We start from the raw sequence: 16,894 nt of genomic DNA, 5'->3' as shown, positions 1-16,894 counted from the left end.
TGAGAATGGTGCCGATATGTTTACGAAATCCTTGCCTAAGGACAAGTTTGAAGATTGTCGGGAGAGAGCGGGTTTATTGGAGCCCGCGAAGTTGCGCTGACGGGGGAGATTTGTTGGGTCAGCTCATTTGACAGCTGGGCCTAACAAATTAATAAAGCCCATTAGGGCATATTTAATTATGAAAAAAAAAACACAGGAGTTTTAGATTGGTTTTTCTCTCTCTCTCTTCCAGCAGTTCTTCCTCCATTGAAGCAGCAATTTCTCCATTGAAGCAGCAGGTTCTTCTTCTGATTTCCTTTATCTCTTCTCCATTTGGTTAGCCATCTTTAATGATGATGATAATGTATGTGAATGACAAGTTAGGATGAGGTCAATTGATAACTTTTGTTAGATTACCTCTAGGCTTGAATTGAACTACATTGTATACCCATTTGATATAGTGGATGATTTAAGTGGCCGAAGTGTCCCGTGGTTTTTACCTAATTTGGGTTTTCCACGTAAAATCTTGGTGTCCTGCTCTCTGTTTCTTTGATTGTTTGATTGTTTGATGCTCAATTGTTTTGGCTGCCTATTTGATTACACAAAAGGGAAAAAGAATTGTTAGGCCTTGTTGTAGCTTGTTTATTTCTAAATTGCTAAACATGTGCTATTATTCGATTTCTCCAACATAGAGAAAAAAAACAAAATAATATTTTACATTAGAAGATTACTTTTTTATTTAAAAATATTACAATAAAGTTTCCCCATTTATTGTACTCTACTTAGAGAGTTTTTATTCTATGAAGTTGGAGTATGATTAAAAATAATTTGGTGTTAGACTTAAAATTTATTTAGAAAATTTATAAATGAAATATGTAGTTAGCGTATATTTATACTTATTTTGATGAATTAAAAAATAAATTAATTTAAGAAATATAAAATTATAGAGTTATGTAAGACTAATTTTTTTTTTTGGTTTGCTTCAGCCCTAAAGTAGATAGGCCCCTATTAACAATATTATTTAATAAAATTATAATTATGCATTTTTTTAAATGATGAGAGATGATTTCAATCATCGAAGTATAACAAAATACTTGAGATATTATTCAACCCTATGTAATGCAAAAGTGAGTTGGCGATTCAACCTCCCAATAATATATACGACAACGACTAACCATAATATAATTTTTTTCATTCACATATCATTCGTAAGAATTTCACCGTGAATAATACTACATCCAAATAACGAGATTGCTCACAAAAAAACTTTTTCATATAAAATAAATTATCCTCCAAATGCTACACATCCGTTGGATAATTAGATATTTCTGTGAACCAACCATACTTACATTTGATCATTAATGTCCAAAGACTATTAGGTTTCGTTACAAATCTACAACACCATTTTGATTGAAGAGCCTTATTAAATGAAACTAGCATTTAGCCCGTGCATTTGCACGATTAATAATATAAATCTAGCATTTTTAATTTTATTTTTAACCGTTTTAAATTTAAATGCGGGTTAACCCATAATCCGACCCAAGTATCCAAATTAACCACAGCTCTCGACCCGGCAATCCAGATACTTTAAAAATTAAGCATCATTATATATATATATATATATATATATATATATATATAGATTAATTAGTTAAAAAGTTATATTAATATTAAAACGTCCCGCGTTTATCAACTTTAGTGTTCAATTTAAAATATAAAGTCTTTGTAGCCTAGTTGGTTAAAAAGTTGTACTTGTTTTGTTAGGTTGCAAATTCGAAACATATCTCTAGCATTTATAATTTTATTTTTAACCGTTTTAAATTTAAAGGCGGGTCAATCCACAATCCGACCCAAGTATCTAAATTAACCACAGCTCTCGACCCGGCAATCCGGACACTTTAAAAATTAAGCATCATTATATATATATAGATAAGATCTCGAATATTCAAACCTCCCTGATCTTTAAAACATTTAATCTTACCTACTAAATGACAAAACGATTAGTTAGATGATCCTATATAAATTTACACATTATTCTCTCCATTTTTACCTCCACATTCTTAAAAAAATGAATAAAAAACATTTTATATGCGGACATAAATGACAACACATTCTTAATAAGGATTAACCGACCCTCTTTCAAAATTGTTTTTATTTTTTCCATCTATACTGAAAACTCATATTATTATAAGATATAAATTTATTTTTTTATAAAATATAAAAATAAATAAATATATTAGTGATGTTATATATTTAATTGTGTTATTAATTTATGAGGGAAATTGTGGTGGAGACAAGGTCAGAGACACAAATACTATCGCCAATCAACTATATCGGTCAAATCGAAAAAAATCGTCCAATATAAATAATTTAAATCTGAAACAGTTAAATGGTTATAATTGACATCCATAAATAATTATGTTAGAGGAAAAAAAATTGTTTTTTCACAAATCTATAAGTTGGTATTTTCAAAATTGTGAATAAATCTAATTTCAAAGTTGTAATTAATGTCTTAAAATAAAACACAACCAAGTCCACCACCGTCAAGACTCAAATCTGAAAAAGAAAACAATCAATTTAACATACTTTATTATACAAATCCACAAATCCACAATTTCATAGTTTTTTATTTATTTGTCAAAAACATATATATTATCATATTTTATTTATTTCCACTTAATTCATCAACCAATTAAACATTGTTATTTTACTTTTATAAATTTTAATTTTAAATATTATAATAATTCAAACAATTAAATATTTAAATATATATTTTAAATCTAGTAAAAAAAAAAAAAAATCAAATAACCCATCATCAAACCAGCTCTAGATTTAATTTTTATTAATTATTTTGATTTGATTGGTTGAATTTATGAAATTGTGTGATGGTCGATTTGATTTTATAATTGAACATGGCTCCTAAGAAGAGAGAGGACACGAATTTCAATGCAGTTGGTAAAACATAATTCCACGGTTTCCTTCAAAAATAATATTCTTCAATAATATATAGTTTGATTTATTTTAATCACTAAAACTAGCTAGTGATTGTCTATTGTGACAATATGTTAATGTTGAATCTCTACTATACATTATCATTTTTTTTGTAGTGTTGGATTTTTAATTTTAGAAACAATAATAATGTTTATGAATTAATAATTAAATATTGTTTTAAAATAAAATGACAGTAGTGTGGTGTCATGAAAGTGAAAGATGATAGCTGGAATCACTTATTTGTTTCTCATCGGGAAGATAATAATAAGTAAATAAGAAAATGCTATATTTTTTATTTTTTTATAAATATTGTTTGATAAAAATAAATAAATAGGTCATTTGAACTTTATATATATATATATATATATATATATATATATATATATATATATATATATATAATTAGTTATTAAAATGTCTTTTATAATTAAAATTTAATAAAAATAAATTAAAATCATTAGCTAAAAATAAATAAATAGGTCATTTGAACTTTATATATATATATATATATATATATATATAATATATATATATATATATATATAAATTAGTATTAAAATGTATTTTATAATTAAAATTTAATAAAAATAATTAAAATCATTAGCTAAAAATATGATTAATCATTTGAGTGAAGCAATGTAACATAAGTTAATTTTATTATCAAACGAACAACCTAACATAAAATTTAGTGTTAATAAATTTAGAAGGCTTAAAAACATCAATAAATTTATTGACGTTACTCCACTGGTTTTCTATAAAAGACATATCATCATAATATTAATAACATTATGAAGTAAATGTATCGGTTGTCCGCAGGGCCGCAATCACTACACGTCCTATTAGTCGTTTCGAGCCAAATAGTTTATCATTAAAATAATCGAGATAGTGACACATCGACTCAATACAATTGAGCTAACGATTTCTATCCAAACATCTCAACAACAGATGATTGACTCATACATCACTCACTCAATGTCAATAATGTTCTAAAATAGACTCCAAATCATAGTCACTCGTTTACAATGTAAAACAAGTGATGTCTCATCTCCGTTCTTGACAACACATTTTGCAATAACTAACAAAAACACACATTTTTTCATTAATCTATAACCCATGAAGATCCTTTCATGTAGTACATCCAAAAAATGAGATTTTAAAAATAAATTTAGATTCCCACAACTTTCATATAGGACAATATTCACAAATAATGAGTTACCACTATGTTAAATAAGTATATATCAAATCTTATTCATTTTCAATTATTCAAATACTAAATTCAACATTTAAAATACTCAGAAATATCAAAAAACTTCCTTATTGAGTAATTGTTGATTTAAATGAAAGTTTGAAAAATAATAACGACCAGCATGACTAATAAGACAATATGTTTTTTTGTGTTGATCGACATTGAAAAAACATTGGACTATATATAGTAAAACATGGAATATTATTTATATGACGAAAGGAAGCTTGGATAACTTAAAAGTCAATGTATAATCCGACTATCAAGGGAGAAAATTCACACCACAATTATTATATTTTGAAATTTATATTATAAATAGAGAGGTACTTAGCTGAATCATAATTAATAATATTATTTTTAGACCTTGGAAACTGAAGCAATAGAATAAATAAAGAATTTGTTTTTTTTATATATCATTGAGATATGTACTACTCCGTTTGTCATCCGTAACCTCTACGTTCAGCCCCATAACTCTTAATTACTTTTATTTCAAACTTTAAGGATATTCCATTTTTTTAATCTTATTAAAATAATTTAAGTGAAAAAAGTTTTTATATATCAAATAAAAAGTTGTAGTCTTTGACTAAGAATTTGTTTGATTCAGTTTATACGTATCATATTTAATAATCATTTAAATAAGTTTGATAGTATGTTACGTTTCATTTTATCATTTTTATTATATATATTACAAATTTATTGGACAATATTATTTATTTGTCCTTATTTGTCATCTATTAAAATCTCATTTTTTTTATTTTGAATGTGATGACGGCTGTTTTCAACTGTTTCAACTCCCCAATCTACTACTGACCCTATAATTCAATTTTATAATTAAATAATGGGCCTACTATATGAAAACATATCTTTTCATTTTAAAATGTTAATTAATAAACTGTGAATTTAAGTGATTCATATTTTATGGAGGAGTTTCAAGAACAATATAGTCAATAAAAATGAGATTGATATTTTTGATATATATGGTTTAAATAAATAAAGTGATCATTTCATTTAAATATTTCAACCATATAAATTATATAAATATTAAAAAACGTTTACCTCACCAAACTAATTTAGTGGTAAAAATCGACTTAAAAAACAAAAAGATCACGAGTTCGATTTCAATACGTAAATAATGCTAGTTCTCGTTTAATTAAAAAAATTTAACATTTTTTAAAAATCTAACTGGTAGGTTAGTCCCTTTCTTTTTTGTGTGGTAAGGATATAGTCTTAGGTAAACATTTAATTCTTTATATCTGTCCTTCTAGTCAAGAAATTATATATGAACTACTTTGTCTTATTAGTTTTTTATTTTACAAAATACTTGAATGAGACAGTTTAAACAGTAGTAACAAAAATCTAACATAAAAATAAATTAAAACCTTACAAATCAAAATATGAAAACTAAGCTATAAATAAAGTGCCATCTAAAATTCTCAACTTAAAAAAACATAAAATGACTTTATTATTGAAAGTTTAACCATTTATATATATATCTTAATTTAGGTAACTAATAAAATCCAATCAATCTATGGAAGCATAATTCATTAAAATGTACATCAAAACTTCAACTTCAAACACTCTAGCCGAGAATTAAATCCGTCAATATTGATTTTTTAAGTACCTACTCTATCAAATTAAACTAAAAGACATAAAAAATAAGAAATTCAATCAATTTTGAGTAGGACTAAGAATTTTTGATGAAAAAATAAGTGGAAGTCATTTTTTTTCTTCGAATTGAAATCAAGTTGGACCTGTTTAACATTATTATAAATAAATCAAAATTTGATCGACCTAGACAAAAAATTAGATTAATCACAAAAAAATTAATTTTAGATTAAAGTTAAAACCCGAAAAAGAAATTTTGTAAAGTTTATTTTTATTTATTTTTTAATAAAAATATTTTTACAAGTATAAATACTAAACATGTAAATAAGAAATAATACATATCACCTTGAATAAGACAAAAAGATGAATTATTAGAAGGGAAATAACAAGTTTAGATTAACTAAAAGTTGATAGTAATCCAACAATAACAACAACAAGAATTCCTTCAAACATTTGCCGATGATTAACGATTGGATCCAAAATCCGACAATTTAACGACAAACTTTCATCTTATGTCGCGCTAATCCTTATTAGGAGGAATCAAGATCCTCCATTTACTACTATCAAGATAAAACAAACATTATTACTACTCATAAGAAGAAGAAGAAGAAGAACAGTCAAACCAGAAAACATCCTCCTCCACCCCTGTTCTTCCCTTCTTCACTGCTCGCTCCGGCGAAGAAGAAGAACCACCATCACCACCACCACCCACCGCCCACGAATCGCTGGAGTTTTCGCAGCTAAACGCTGCGTCCATCACCCCATTAGGACTTCCCGGTAGACATCGGTTCTTGCGTTTCCTTCTCGGAAGCTGATTCCAACATTACTTTACAGCATTCCTTTACTTTATCCTGATGATATATATAATCGATCGATCAATCAATCAGTATCATTTTAATTCTTTTAATCACACAAATCATTTAGCTAGCTAGCTAACTAACCTTATCGATTTCAAGATCCGCCGAAAAGCCTGTGATTGGTATTCTGCCCGTCAAACAAGCCTCTGCAATTCCTCCACCGATGATGAACAGCATGTGGAAGTAGCGATTACAGAAGGAAGATAACCCACAAATCTATAATCTGCACAAAAATGAAATAAAAATCAAGAACAGATTGAATTCAATCAACAACCCATTTTTCATTCAATAAACTGATTTTTTTACCAGAAAGGAGTGACATAATATGGCTTTCGCATCTACTGAGAAATTGACAGAAGAGATTTCCATTTAAGCCTAGCTTTCTTGCAATGTGGTTAAGAAAATCAAGTGGGGGTCGTCGGATTCATCCTCCAATGGAGGGTAGACAAACCAGAATCTCCATTCTTTGTACTGTTTTTGCCTCAAACAAATATCGTGTCTCTTCAAACCTTATTTTTACAGTCAAAGTATCAAAAAAAAATGCAAGAAAAAAAACAACAGGAAATGTAGCCTGTATGGAAATTATAACATACTTGTGAAGGTCCAAGAGACGGGGGACATGGGTTCTTCAACTTTAGCAGCTAAAGAGAGACAAGCAACGGCCGTGAGATGGGTCATCCATGGTTTCTCTTTCTGAATCTGGAAAATGGAGAGGAATCGATCGAAATAGTTGACAGATAGAACCGGCTGTGAGAGTGGAGAAAGAGTAATGGGCAATGACATTCAAAATCCAGTCGATAGCATCTCTTCTAGCTTGGATATAAAGGACCGGTAAAGGTGAAGCAGCATTGGTATGGTGTTCTTCTCTTTTGAGAGAAGAAAGACTAACTCTTCTCTCTTCTTCTTCTTGGGGGAGGTGGTGGATCTGAGAATGGGTGCTACTAATGTAGTGTTCTGTTCTTGTTCTTGTCATCTTCTCGGGGGTTAAAATAGGCTTCGTGGCAGTAGAGGATATCATGATGATAGAGAGGAGGAGTTTTCAGATTGAGCGGCCATCTTCTTCAAAGAAGAAGATTTGAGGTCTGGGTTCATTATTAAATTGAAGTAAAAGATGATAGAACAGAGAGGAGAAACTCGAATCCATATCCTCTGGATTCTTTTTTTCTCTACAAATTTCAATTTTCTTGTTCTTGTTGTCAATCGTAGGTAGAGAGAGAGAGTGAGAGAGATATGTAATAATGGTCGGAGATTTTATGATTTTTATTTGCTAGAAAATAGTTTTTAGAGGGGTTTATGGAGCCGTTTGGTCTCCACCCACACCTTTATTTTATTCAATAAATATATTAATTTAAATCTTTTACACCTTTATTCTTTTTTGTTTTGGTGGGTTTTATTTTAAGAAAAGACATATGACTTTGTTATTATTGTTTTGGAAAAAGAGTTTCATTAAATATGCTAATTATTGTTTTGGAAATTTCAATTTTGTCAAATTCTCAATCAATGTGACTTTAATTTCTAAACATATGTATATAATTTGTTCATTATATCACGTTATTAAGTTCATTTGGGTTATTTTGAGATTTTTTAAAAATTTTTATCTAATTTTCTTTATTTTAATTTATCACATTTATTATCTGTCCAAATATTAAATTATCATTTCATTTACTAAAATACCTTTATTTTATCTTTATAAAATTTAAATTTAAATATAAAAGACATTGTTATATTTAATATGTTAAAAACACAAATAACTTATTTTTTTTTAACAAAATCAATAAAATTCTCAAATAATTTGTATATTAAAAAGGTTAAACTAATTTTGAGACAATTAATTTTTTTAAAAATAAAATATAAGTTATTTTAATATTTTAGTTAATGAATTAAGTAATACGATTATAGAAAATTATAATTTTTTCTTTTGATAATTGGAATAATTAAAACCGAATAAGTCATTTCATTAAAACCAACTTCGGTTTCAACAGAAAAAAGAAGATATAATTTGAGGGTTTATTAATGAGATTTCTCTAAATTTAAAGTAAAAGCAAACTATTTGTCTGTATTGTGTGTTTATTTTTTCTTTTCACATAAATACTCACAAAATAAAAATAACAATTTGTATGAAAAGTAGTTTGAATAATTAGAATAATGAATAAAAAATGTTTAGTGGATACAACTAGATACTTGCTAAAGCCAAGTTTGATCTAATATTTATATATACATTCAATTCCATTATATATTTAGGTCAAAATGTGTTTGTCTGCCTACATAATGTGGTCCTTCACTTTAGATGGTCTGATACATTATTCTGAGTAGTAGTTGTCCCTTGCAAATGCCCAATAGTAGAAAGTAAAAAATTTAAAAAAAAGTAAAATTAAAAAAAAAAGAAGAGTTATCTTCAAAGCAGGTAAAATCAGTAGCTATCACTCTTTTGGAATTTGAACTGTCCTATGGCTATTGCTATGACTGCAATGACATGCTCTTTTCCTCCTTTTGTCAACATATATAATTAATTCAAAATTTATAAATTAACCAGACAATTCAACTTATTTAAAATCCATTCATAGAAAGAAAGACAATGGGTAATAGCCTTTAATGGCAAATAAAACAAAAAATTGGAACCCTTATTTGAAATCCAAATAATAATAATACTTGGCCCAAAGGGTCAAATTCAAATTTATTGTTTTTTTACTTGGTTTCAAGAAAAGTGGGTGTTTTGGAATTTGAATTTGGATGGAAGAAGAAATTATTGATCAAAGTTAAAAAGTAAAAGTAGGATGTTTGAGTTTTTTTTACCTTTATATACACACACAAACATACACAACCCTGTTTGGATGCAGCATTATTCAGTAGGATAAAACACATTGAATACTTATGTGATGAAATAAACAGAATCAAACTAGCCCAACAAACAACATATTATAATAATTACTTTTGCATTGATTTCAAAATGGAGATAGAGGTTTTCTTCTTTCTTTTAGGCAAAAGCAAGACAGTCCAGGACTTGAGAAAAAAAAAGCAGACAAAAGGGGTGGTGAAAATTGCGCACGCTAATGAAATGAAGTAACTTTCTAAGGTACAACATCTTCCTCTTATTTGTTTTTACTATGTAAAAGAAAATATGTAAATGTCATTGCTTTTTTCAAAAAATACTTATATATATTTCAGCAATTCCTTTCAACTTTATAGCATCTAATCCGTAATGACCAAGTTTACTTATATTTGAAAATTTGAAATTCGAACATTTGTAGGAGAATCGAACATAATTTTTTTTTTAAAATTGCGAATTGAAAGACGATGACATTACAATAGTACTACAACTGCTGCTGTCCTAGTAATTGTCAACTTATTACAGCTGTGTTCATTCAGCTACCTATTTTAATTAACTTAATCATTGGGACAGCACAGACCGGATTAATTAAGCCTTATTAGCTATTCTTTGATATATTACTTGTTACATCTTATTTGGACTCATCAATAATTATCTCAATTTTACAACATTACAAAAATTATGCCCCACATTGATTTCCTGAAACAAAACCGGGGCGAAAATGATAAATTCACTTTGCGCCCCGATTGTTATCTCCTTAGATTTGAAATTTTCAAATTGTCCAAATAGAGAATAACAAAACGTAACATCTTTATTTTGTTGTGATATAGGATTAGTTCAATTATATCAAAATAGAAAGATTGGGTTATAATTGGTTTCACTTCAATTGTTACCCACACATTTTCCTTTGATTCTAATCTGTCCTTAACATATATCTTCAGTGCCAATATTGTAATCACAATTGAATTTAGGACCACCTAACCTACTTCAGGCCACGACCGGTGCCGGACCAAGATGCAATTACAGTGGCTAAGGCCCACCGGATGATTTTTTTGGTCCACCTCTGATAAACTGTGCCCACACACCACTGAGGTTGTGTGACCTGTCCTAGCCTAGTCTAGCCTATAACCTAGTACATAAATATAATATCTCAATCTCAACCATCTACTAGTTATCATATTTACCTTCATTTATCAAACTATCAAAGTAAAAGATGAGAATATTTGATTCTATCAAAGTCTTCTTTCTTGTTAAAAAGAGTATGGAAAGAACATTAACAGTCTTAAAATAAGATTCTACTTCTGTTCCTTTTGTTGCATGCATTCAAGATAGAAAGAAAGAAAGAGGATATGAAGAAGTGAGAACCAACAATCAAACAATGAATGCTGGATCCTTCTACTACTCCTTTTTCTTGTCCTTGCTCGTGGGTGTCTTCTGGTATATGATTATCTGACTTAATATGGTCCCGTTCGTCGCAATACCAATCACAGAAACCCATAAGAACTACAACAATAACAATGTTAAGCAATAGTTAGGATCCAGTGTACTATAATCAAACACACTTATATACTAGAAGATGCGAAAGAATACCACTAGTTGAGCCTTTTCCTGGAGACTCGTAAATACCCTCACTGCAGAAAACCAACACAATCCTAATCATATTGTATTTCTTTCTACCAGAAAACGCCTACTATTTAAGAAGTACAAAACAAAACTCACCCAATGAACCAGCAAAATTCATAAAGGACGTAAGGAAGCTCAGTTGGCCTGTGCTCTTGTTCTGCCTCAACAAAACCACACCCAATTTCTTATCCATTCATGAATTGCACTATGTTAATAATGTAATCATGTTCTGAATGAGAAAGAGAGAGGACCCTTTAATTTACTATTACAAGTTTTTTTAATTGGCAGAATCGACCTCTTATTCAACCTAAATGATAAATTGCGTATACAGAATATCCAACAGACTGTTACTATTCATGATTAAGAAAAAGGAGACTTGAAGAGATATACAGTTGTTTATGTCACAACTTACTTTATAGTTTTCCCAAATTTGTGGAACTCTAGCACAGAAAAATATTGCATGCTGAGAAGCCTGAAACAATCAATATTCACATCAGAATTTTTCAAAAAGAATCAAGTTTGCAACATAACTAAGTCTTATGTGCATTTGAATGAAAGCATACATTGGTGAAATATTGCAAATATGTAACTTACATATAATGGTTCAAACAGAATACTATTGCATGCTAAACAATATTATGTAATTCTTTTGGGAAACTAATCCAAGGAAGGGGTCCATGCTCACAACAGTCATCATCAAATGTCACAGTTCAACCAATAATGAAGCTTAGAGCCAAACAAGTGATTAGGCAAAGTGTTGGCTGCGAGATCCGCCAGATTGGGATTCGAAAGCAGCGGAAAGGATATTTGCTCAACAAAATGTTAAGTAGTATGATTTGTATGTTTTCGTTGTCTATTTCAGTAATCTCTGTTTTTTGTTTTGGTTTTTTGTTTGTTTCTAATCAGATACTCTAGGGTCGTTTGATTGTTTTAATCAAAGCTAGGGTTTGTTCTAGCTTGATAATTGACCTTTTCTCCCACTTCTAGGTTCTTAATAAAATGGCGTTAAGCTGTTTTCCCAAAAAAAGGAATAATATGCATGCTGAGAAGCCTTATGTGCATGAATGAAAGCATACATTGGGAAATATTGCAAACATGTAACTTACATATAGTGCTTCAAACAGAATAGGATCGATACGGCCAGCTAAGATTGTAGGTGCTATACCACAATATCTGCAGAACTTTCGTAAGGAAATGCAATCTATCTATCTATCTTACTTGTGGTGAAAATCAAAAAGAAAATTAAGCTGCTTTAATAAACAGCAGAAAGGATACAACACGCCCTAAGCCAAGTTGTGGTACCAAGAGGTTGTGAGAAGTAATAGATTATAGCACCAAAATTATAGCTGCATAACAATGATAAATTAGAAACAAAAACAATCAAATTATGGAATAGGCACTGAATATAACATTTGTTGAACTGAAATGGAAAAAAAACTAGATTATCCCTTTAATTTCTAACTGAATATGTTGGAGAAGTACCTTGAATCAAGAGAAATGCCAACTCCCCAAAAGCTGAAAATGGAAGCCCTTTATGGAGACAATAAGCCAAGGCAATGGTATAACCAATTACCTCAAGCTCAAATGCAACAAGACTAAGCCCTCTAACACTTTTGTGATTCACGATTTTAAGATCTACAGATAGCAATGAGAAATTATGTAAGGATTTCACAGAGTAGAGATTATACAATAGGAACTACCATGCTTCGTCTTTCACTAAATAAAAGTTCATTTTAGATCACCTATGGCAGCTGCAGATCATCAAATGGTACACTTTGATTACAGAAATGAAGAGAACTAACTATCTTTGACATCTTGACCTACAAATCTCCACAATTATCTTGTAAGACTCCTACATCTATCCTTGATCACGAAAATCATACGGTTTCTTTCAAATGCACCATTTTTTTGTCATCCCAACTGCCAATAGACAAGGATTGAGAAAGCTAAAGTTACTCCAGACTTGTCTATGACACATCAGATAAGATTAACTATTTTCCAAGCTGACAAATAAAGAAAGATGAGCTTAGACCTGTCATAGCTTCCAGGGTAATGAGGAATTGCAAATAATGATTTATTAGCATCAGTGTACAAAATAAACTTGAGTTAAGAGACTGAGAAAGGGTTTTCCTCAGTCGGATATTCCTAGGCGTCATATGGCCCATTCAATAGAGAGGTCAGATCAACATGATTTCAGTTTCAAACCAGCTAATTGAATTCCCAGAGAGTAAGGGACAGCTTTCAAGGAACAAAATTGAACGCAATTGATCAAGAGCATATGGTAAAATGGATGATTTGGACATAGATTAGGAGGAGTGATTTATGAATCTGAAGATGAATTAGCACCTGAGGAAGTTTAACGGTTGTTGAAGCGGCAACGATGCAGTAGCCAGGAGCTTGGATATAAGGGGAAGGAGACAATCTTCTCCGGAATTCTACCGTCTTTCAGCGACCCGGCAACAACAACTAAATCCATACCCATGAACTTCAACTCCGCCATTTTCGATGTCGAAGAGGAATTGCAGGTGAAGAAGATGAATCGGCCAAGTATGGATTTTTTTCTAAAAGTCAGCAAAGGAAATGCAGATCGTAGTGTCATAGTTCTTACTCTTTCAAACCTATTTTTCTATTTTATTTTTACAGTTTTATTTTATTTATTATATATATATATATATATATATATATAATAATAATGTGGATTTATAATGAATACTTTTTGGAATTGATATAGAGAAATGTATGTTTGAAAATATTATATAATCTTGAATGTGAAACAAAATTGATAGTATATTTGAAACTATAACTTAGTTTGATGTAAATATATTTGTATTAATGATTTTAATTTAAATTCAAAAATGTTATCAAATATCCATTGTAGTTATTGAATCCTAAGGATATTTAGGCTTGAAATATTTTCAAATGCAGAAGTTTATTGGCTTACAAATTACAATATTATAAATCAAACACATAAAATGGGGTGATTTGTACATTTTTAAAGACTTATTTGTCCAATTACTAAAGTTGAAAACTTTTATAGTTGTTATTTCACTTAATATTCTTAGGTTTCATTTTAAAGACAAATAAAAATCACATTATAATACTTAATTTTGTTTTGTCGTCAACATCGTTTTCATTGTCTTTATTATCATCTTCGCCTTCGTCAAAATCTATGTTGAACTTGAGGAAGTTTCAATGGTTAAGACAACTAATTATCGTCTTTTCTTCTATCGTTCATCATTGTTTTCAACTGTTGATAACAAAAATATAACAAATTTGATAAAAGACATAACTTAAATTTTTATTATCAGCATCGACATTTTCCTCTGCCGAACCGATTACTCTCATTATCCAGTTAACCAATATATCATTTTATTAATAGACTTATATCATATTACAAATCTTTTAACCTCAATTCTACACTCAATCATCTCAATAGTACTAACATCCTTTACCCTTAGTTTTTGACAAAATACAACAATCTATCGTATCACTAACATATTACATTCATTTCTTTGGTAAACCAGCAAATCATTAATATATTTAACCACCAATATTTTTTTATTCTTCAATTAACATCTCATTACTAATTCGTGATCCACTTTTAATATTTGTACCTCAACCTATCTCATATCATTACCCCGCGACCCTCTTAATTCTCATTTCAACCAACTAACCACAATTCAATCGACTTATAATTTTTCAGCAAACCAACCATCAATCTCAATCACAATTTCACCACACCTTTTATCTCTCGGTAAACTAACTACCAATCCCAATCATATTTTTAGACGCCTCTTATCATATCGGCAAAACCAATCACCAATTTTAATCACATTTCCATACACCTTTTATCTCTCGGCAAACCAACTATAAATATTAATCACACTTTCACCGCATCTTATCACTCAACAAACCAATCACTAATCTAAATCGCACTCTAATCTTATGACATCACGATCTTTTGGTATTGTTTTTTTATCACTCGACAACTCCCTCGACATCTCAATTACACTTCCACACGTCTCTTAATCTTGTCAAATCAACCATCAATCTCAATAGACATTTTAAGTCAGGACATCACAATTTGGTCAATCAATATTTGATTCGTATTTTTTAACAACTATCATTTGTTATCGACCTCTTATCTTTCACCAAACCAATCTCAATCACACTTGGCGACAGAGATACTGGTTTTGACCTTATATTGAAAGATATAACTTTAAAAAAAAAAAAAAAAAAAAATATTATTTTATAACTTTTGAATCAAACTCCATCTAAACCAATACAAAAGTTTACATCAAACATACATTCAAATTATTATCAACAAACATTAGATCAAACATCTTTACTAAATATCATTTAAGTATTACTTAATTCAACTTAAACTAAGATAAACAATTACATCAAACATGTATTCAAGTCATTAATTTTATTTCATTAATCGTTACACATTTCAATATTTCAACACAATCAATCATGATACCCTTTCTAAACTTCTATGTTCATTAGTCTCTTCAACAATCTTTATGACTACTGCATTTCTTCCTCTATCCTCCCGCGTTCCTTCAAATTTCACTCCGTATAACAACTCCAAACAAGTTGTCATCGAATAAACACTTCTACGTTCATTGACATTCTCCAGAGCATGGCCGTTATCCTTTTGAAGGATAAAATTGGAGAGATCTAGCTGCAACTTATTCCTAAGTCCCTCATAGTCCAGCACCTTAAAAAACTGACAAAAGATTAAAAAATGAGAAAATTGTTGGCTGAAACTTCAAAATAGTTAAAAATTGAGAAAACTTGGTAGAGATGTTATATCTATGCTGAAACAAAACAAAAAGATTAATAAATACATTGATAAAAATGAACTTGGGTAACAACCAGTGGTGCTAAACTTGTATGTTACATGATTTCCTGCAAAACAAATTATTTGTTGTGAGAATCTGAAACAAGACTTATCACAGAAAAGAAAATAGAAAAAAGTATTACCTGCAAGAGAACAGGTGATCTCAGTCGATAACAAGCTAGTTATCCTATATAGACCATCGCAGACATGAATTTTAGTAGATCTATGTACATTGCATTTGAATGAATGATTACAATTTTCCCTTCCATCATCATCTGTCCACCAGAATCTTGATCCTCTTTGTATTCATACTTCTCGTAACAAGTGATCCACACACAGACTAAATTCGAAAAGAAATGGTCGGCGGCGAAATAGAAACCTAAGTAGGGAATTCTGTCTTAGAAGGTTCTTTGAGACCCTCTTAACATTTTATAGTGTAATCTGTATGTGTAAAATACATTTTAATCCTTAAATAACTTTGAATTTTCAAAATTATGCCACATTTGTAAATATTTAAAATTTTGTCTCAAATTTATAATAAATTTTAACAGTTTTAAGTTTATGAACAATTCAACCCAAGATCTGATAAAAAAAAAAATCATTTATCCTCTCACATATAATATATATATAAATTAAGCACCCAATTAAATTCAAATTAGTCCTTTATTATATATATATTATAGTTAGTTAAGAGGAGATCATATATTTGGTTAAAAATATTGTACCACGTCATCAAATTTAAATTTTGTGTTGAATTTAAAATAAAAAGTCTTATTTAGCTAGTTAATTAGTAAAAATATGATACTTGTTTTTGTTATGTTATAATATTTAAACACAAAATACCTCACGAATTCTTAACATTTATACGTAAAAAAAAAAACATATTAATATTTTTTTATTATAGAAGAAATTAACCTTAAGCT

General features: G+C 29.2%; 1 protein-coding gene and 1 long non-coding RNA gene across 2 annotated transcripts; both read right to left on the bottom strand.

The window, feature by feature from the left end:
- Window positions 1-6,164: 6,164 nt before the first annotated feature.
- Window positions 6,165-7,946, bottom strand: LOC124945807. Its single transcript, XR_007099997.1, has 2 exons — window positions 6,982-7,946; window positions 6,165-6,898 (listed from the first exon to the last, which is right to left on the bottom strand). It is a non-coding gene; the product is annotated as an uncharacterized LOC124945807 (long non-coding RNA).
- Window positions 7,947-10,722: 2,776 nt separating this feature from the next.
- On the bottom strand, window positions 10,723-13,744 carry LOC124910020 (mannose-P-dolichol utilization defect 1 protein homolog 2-like). The gene is given in 11 exon segments (XM_047450645.1): window positions 10,723-11,005; window positions 11,093-11,133; window positions 11,222-11,282; window positions 11,538-11,597; window positions 12,232-12,298; window positions 12,406-12,460; window positions 12,463-12,471; window positions 12,608-12,821; window positions 13,472-13,518; window positions 13,521-13,553; window positions 13,556-13,744. Coding segments are annotated over 11 exon segments (861 nt in total). The 5' UTR covers window positions 13,725-13,744; the 3' UTR covers window positions 10,723-10,900.
- Between the last annotated feature and the right edge of the window lie 3,150 nt (window positions 13,745-16,894).

Source organism: Impatiens glandulifera, chromosome 7 (assembly GCF_907164915.1).
Source record: "Impatiens glandulifera chromosome 7, dImpGla2.1, whole genome shotgun sequence".
Taxonomy (NCBI): Eukaryota; Viridiplantae; Streptophyta; class Magnoliopsida; order Ericales; family Balsaminaceae; genus Impatiens; species Impatiens glandulifera.
The sequence above is the reverse complement of the archived record's forward strand: the minus strand, read 5'-3'. Positions and strand labels throughout refer to the sequence as shown.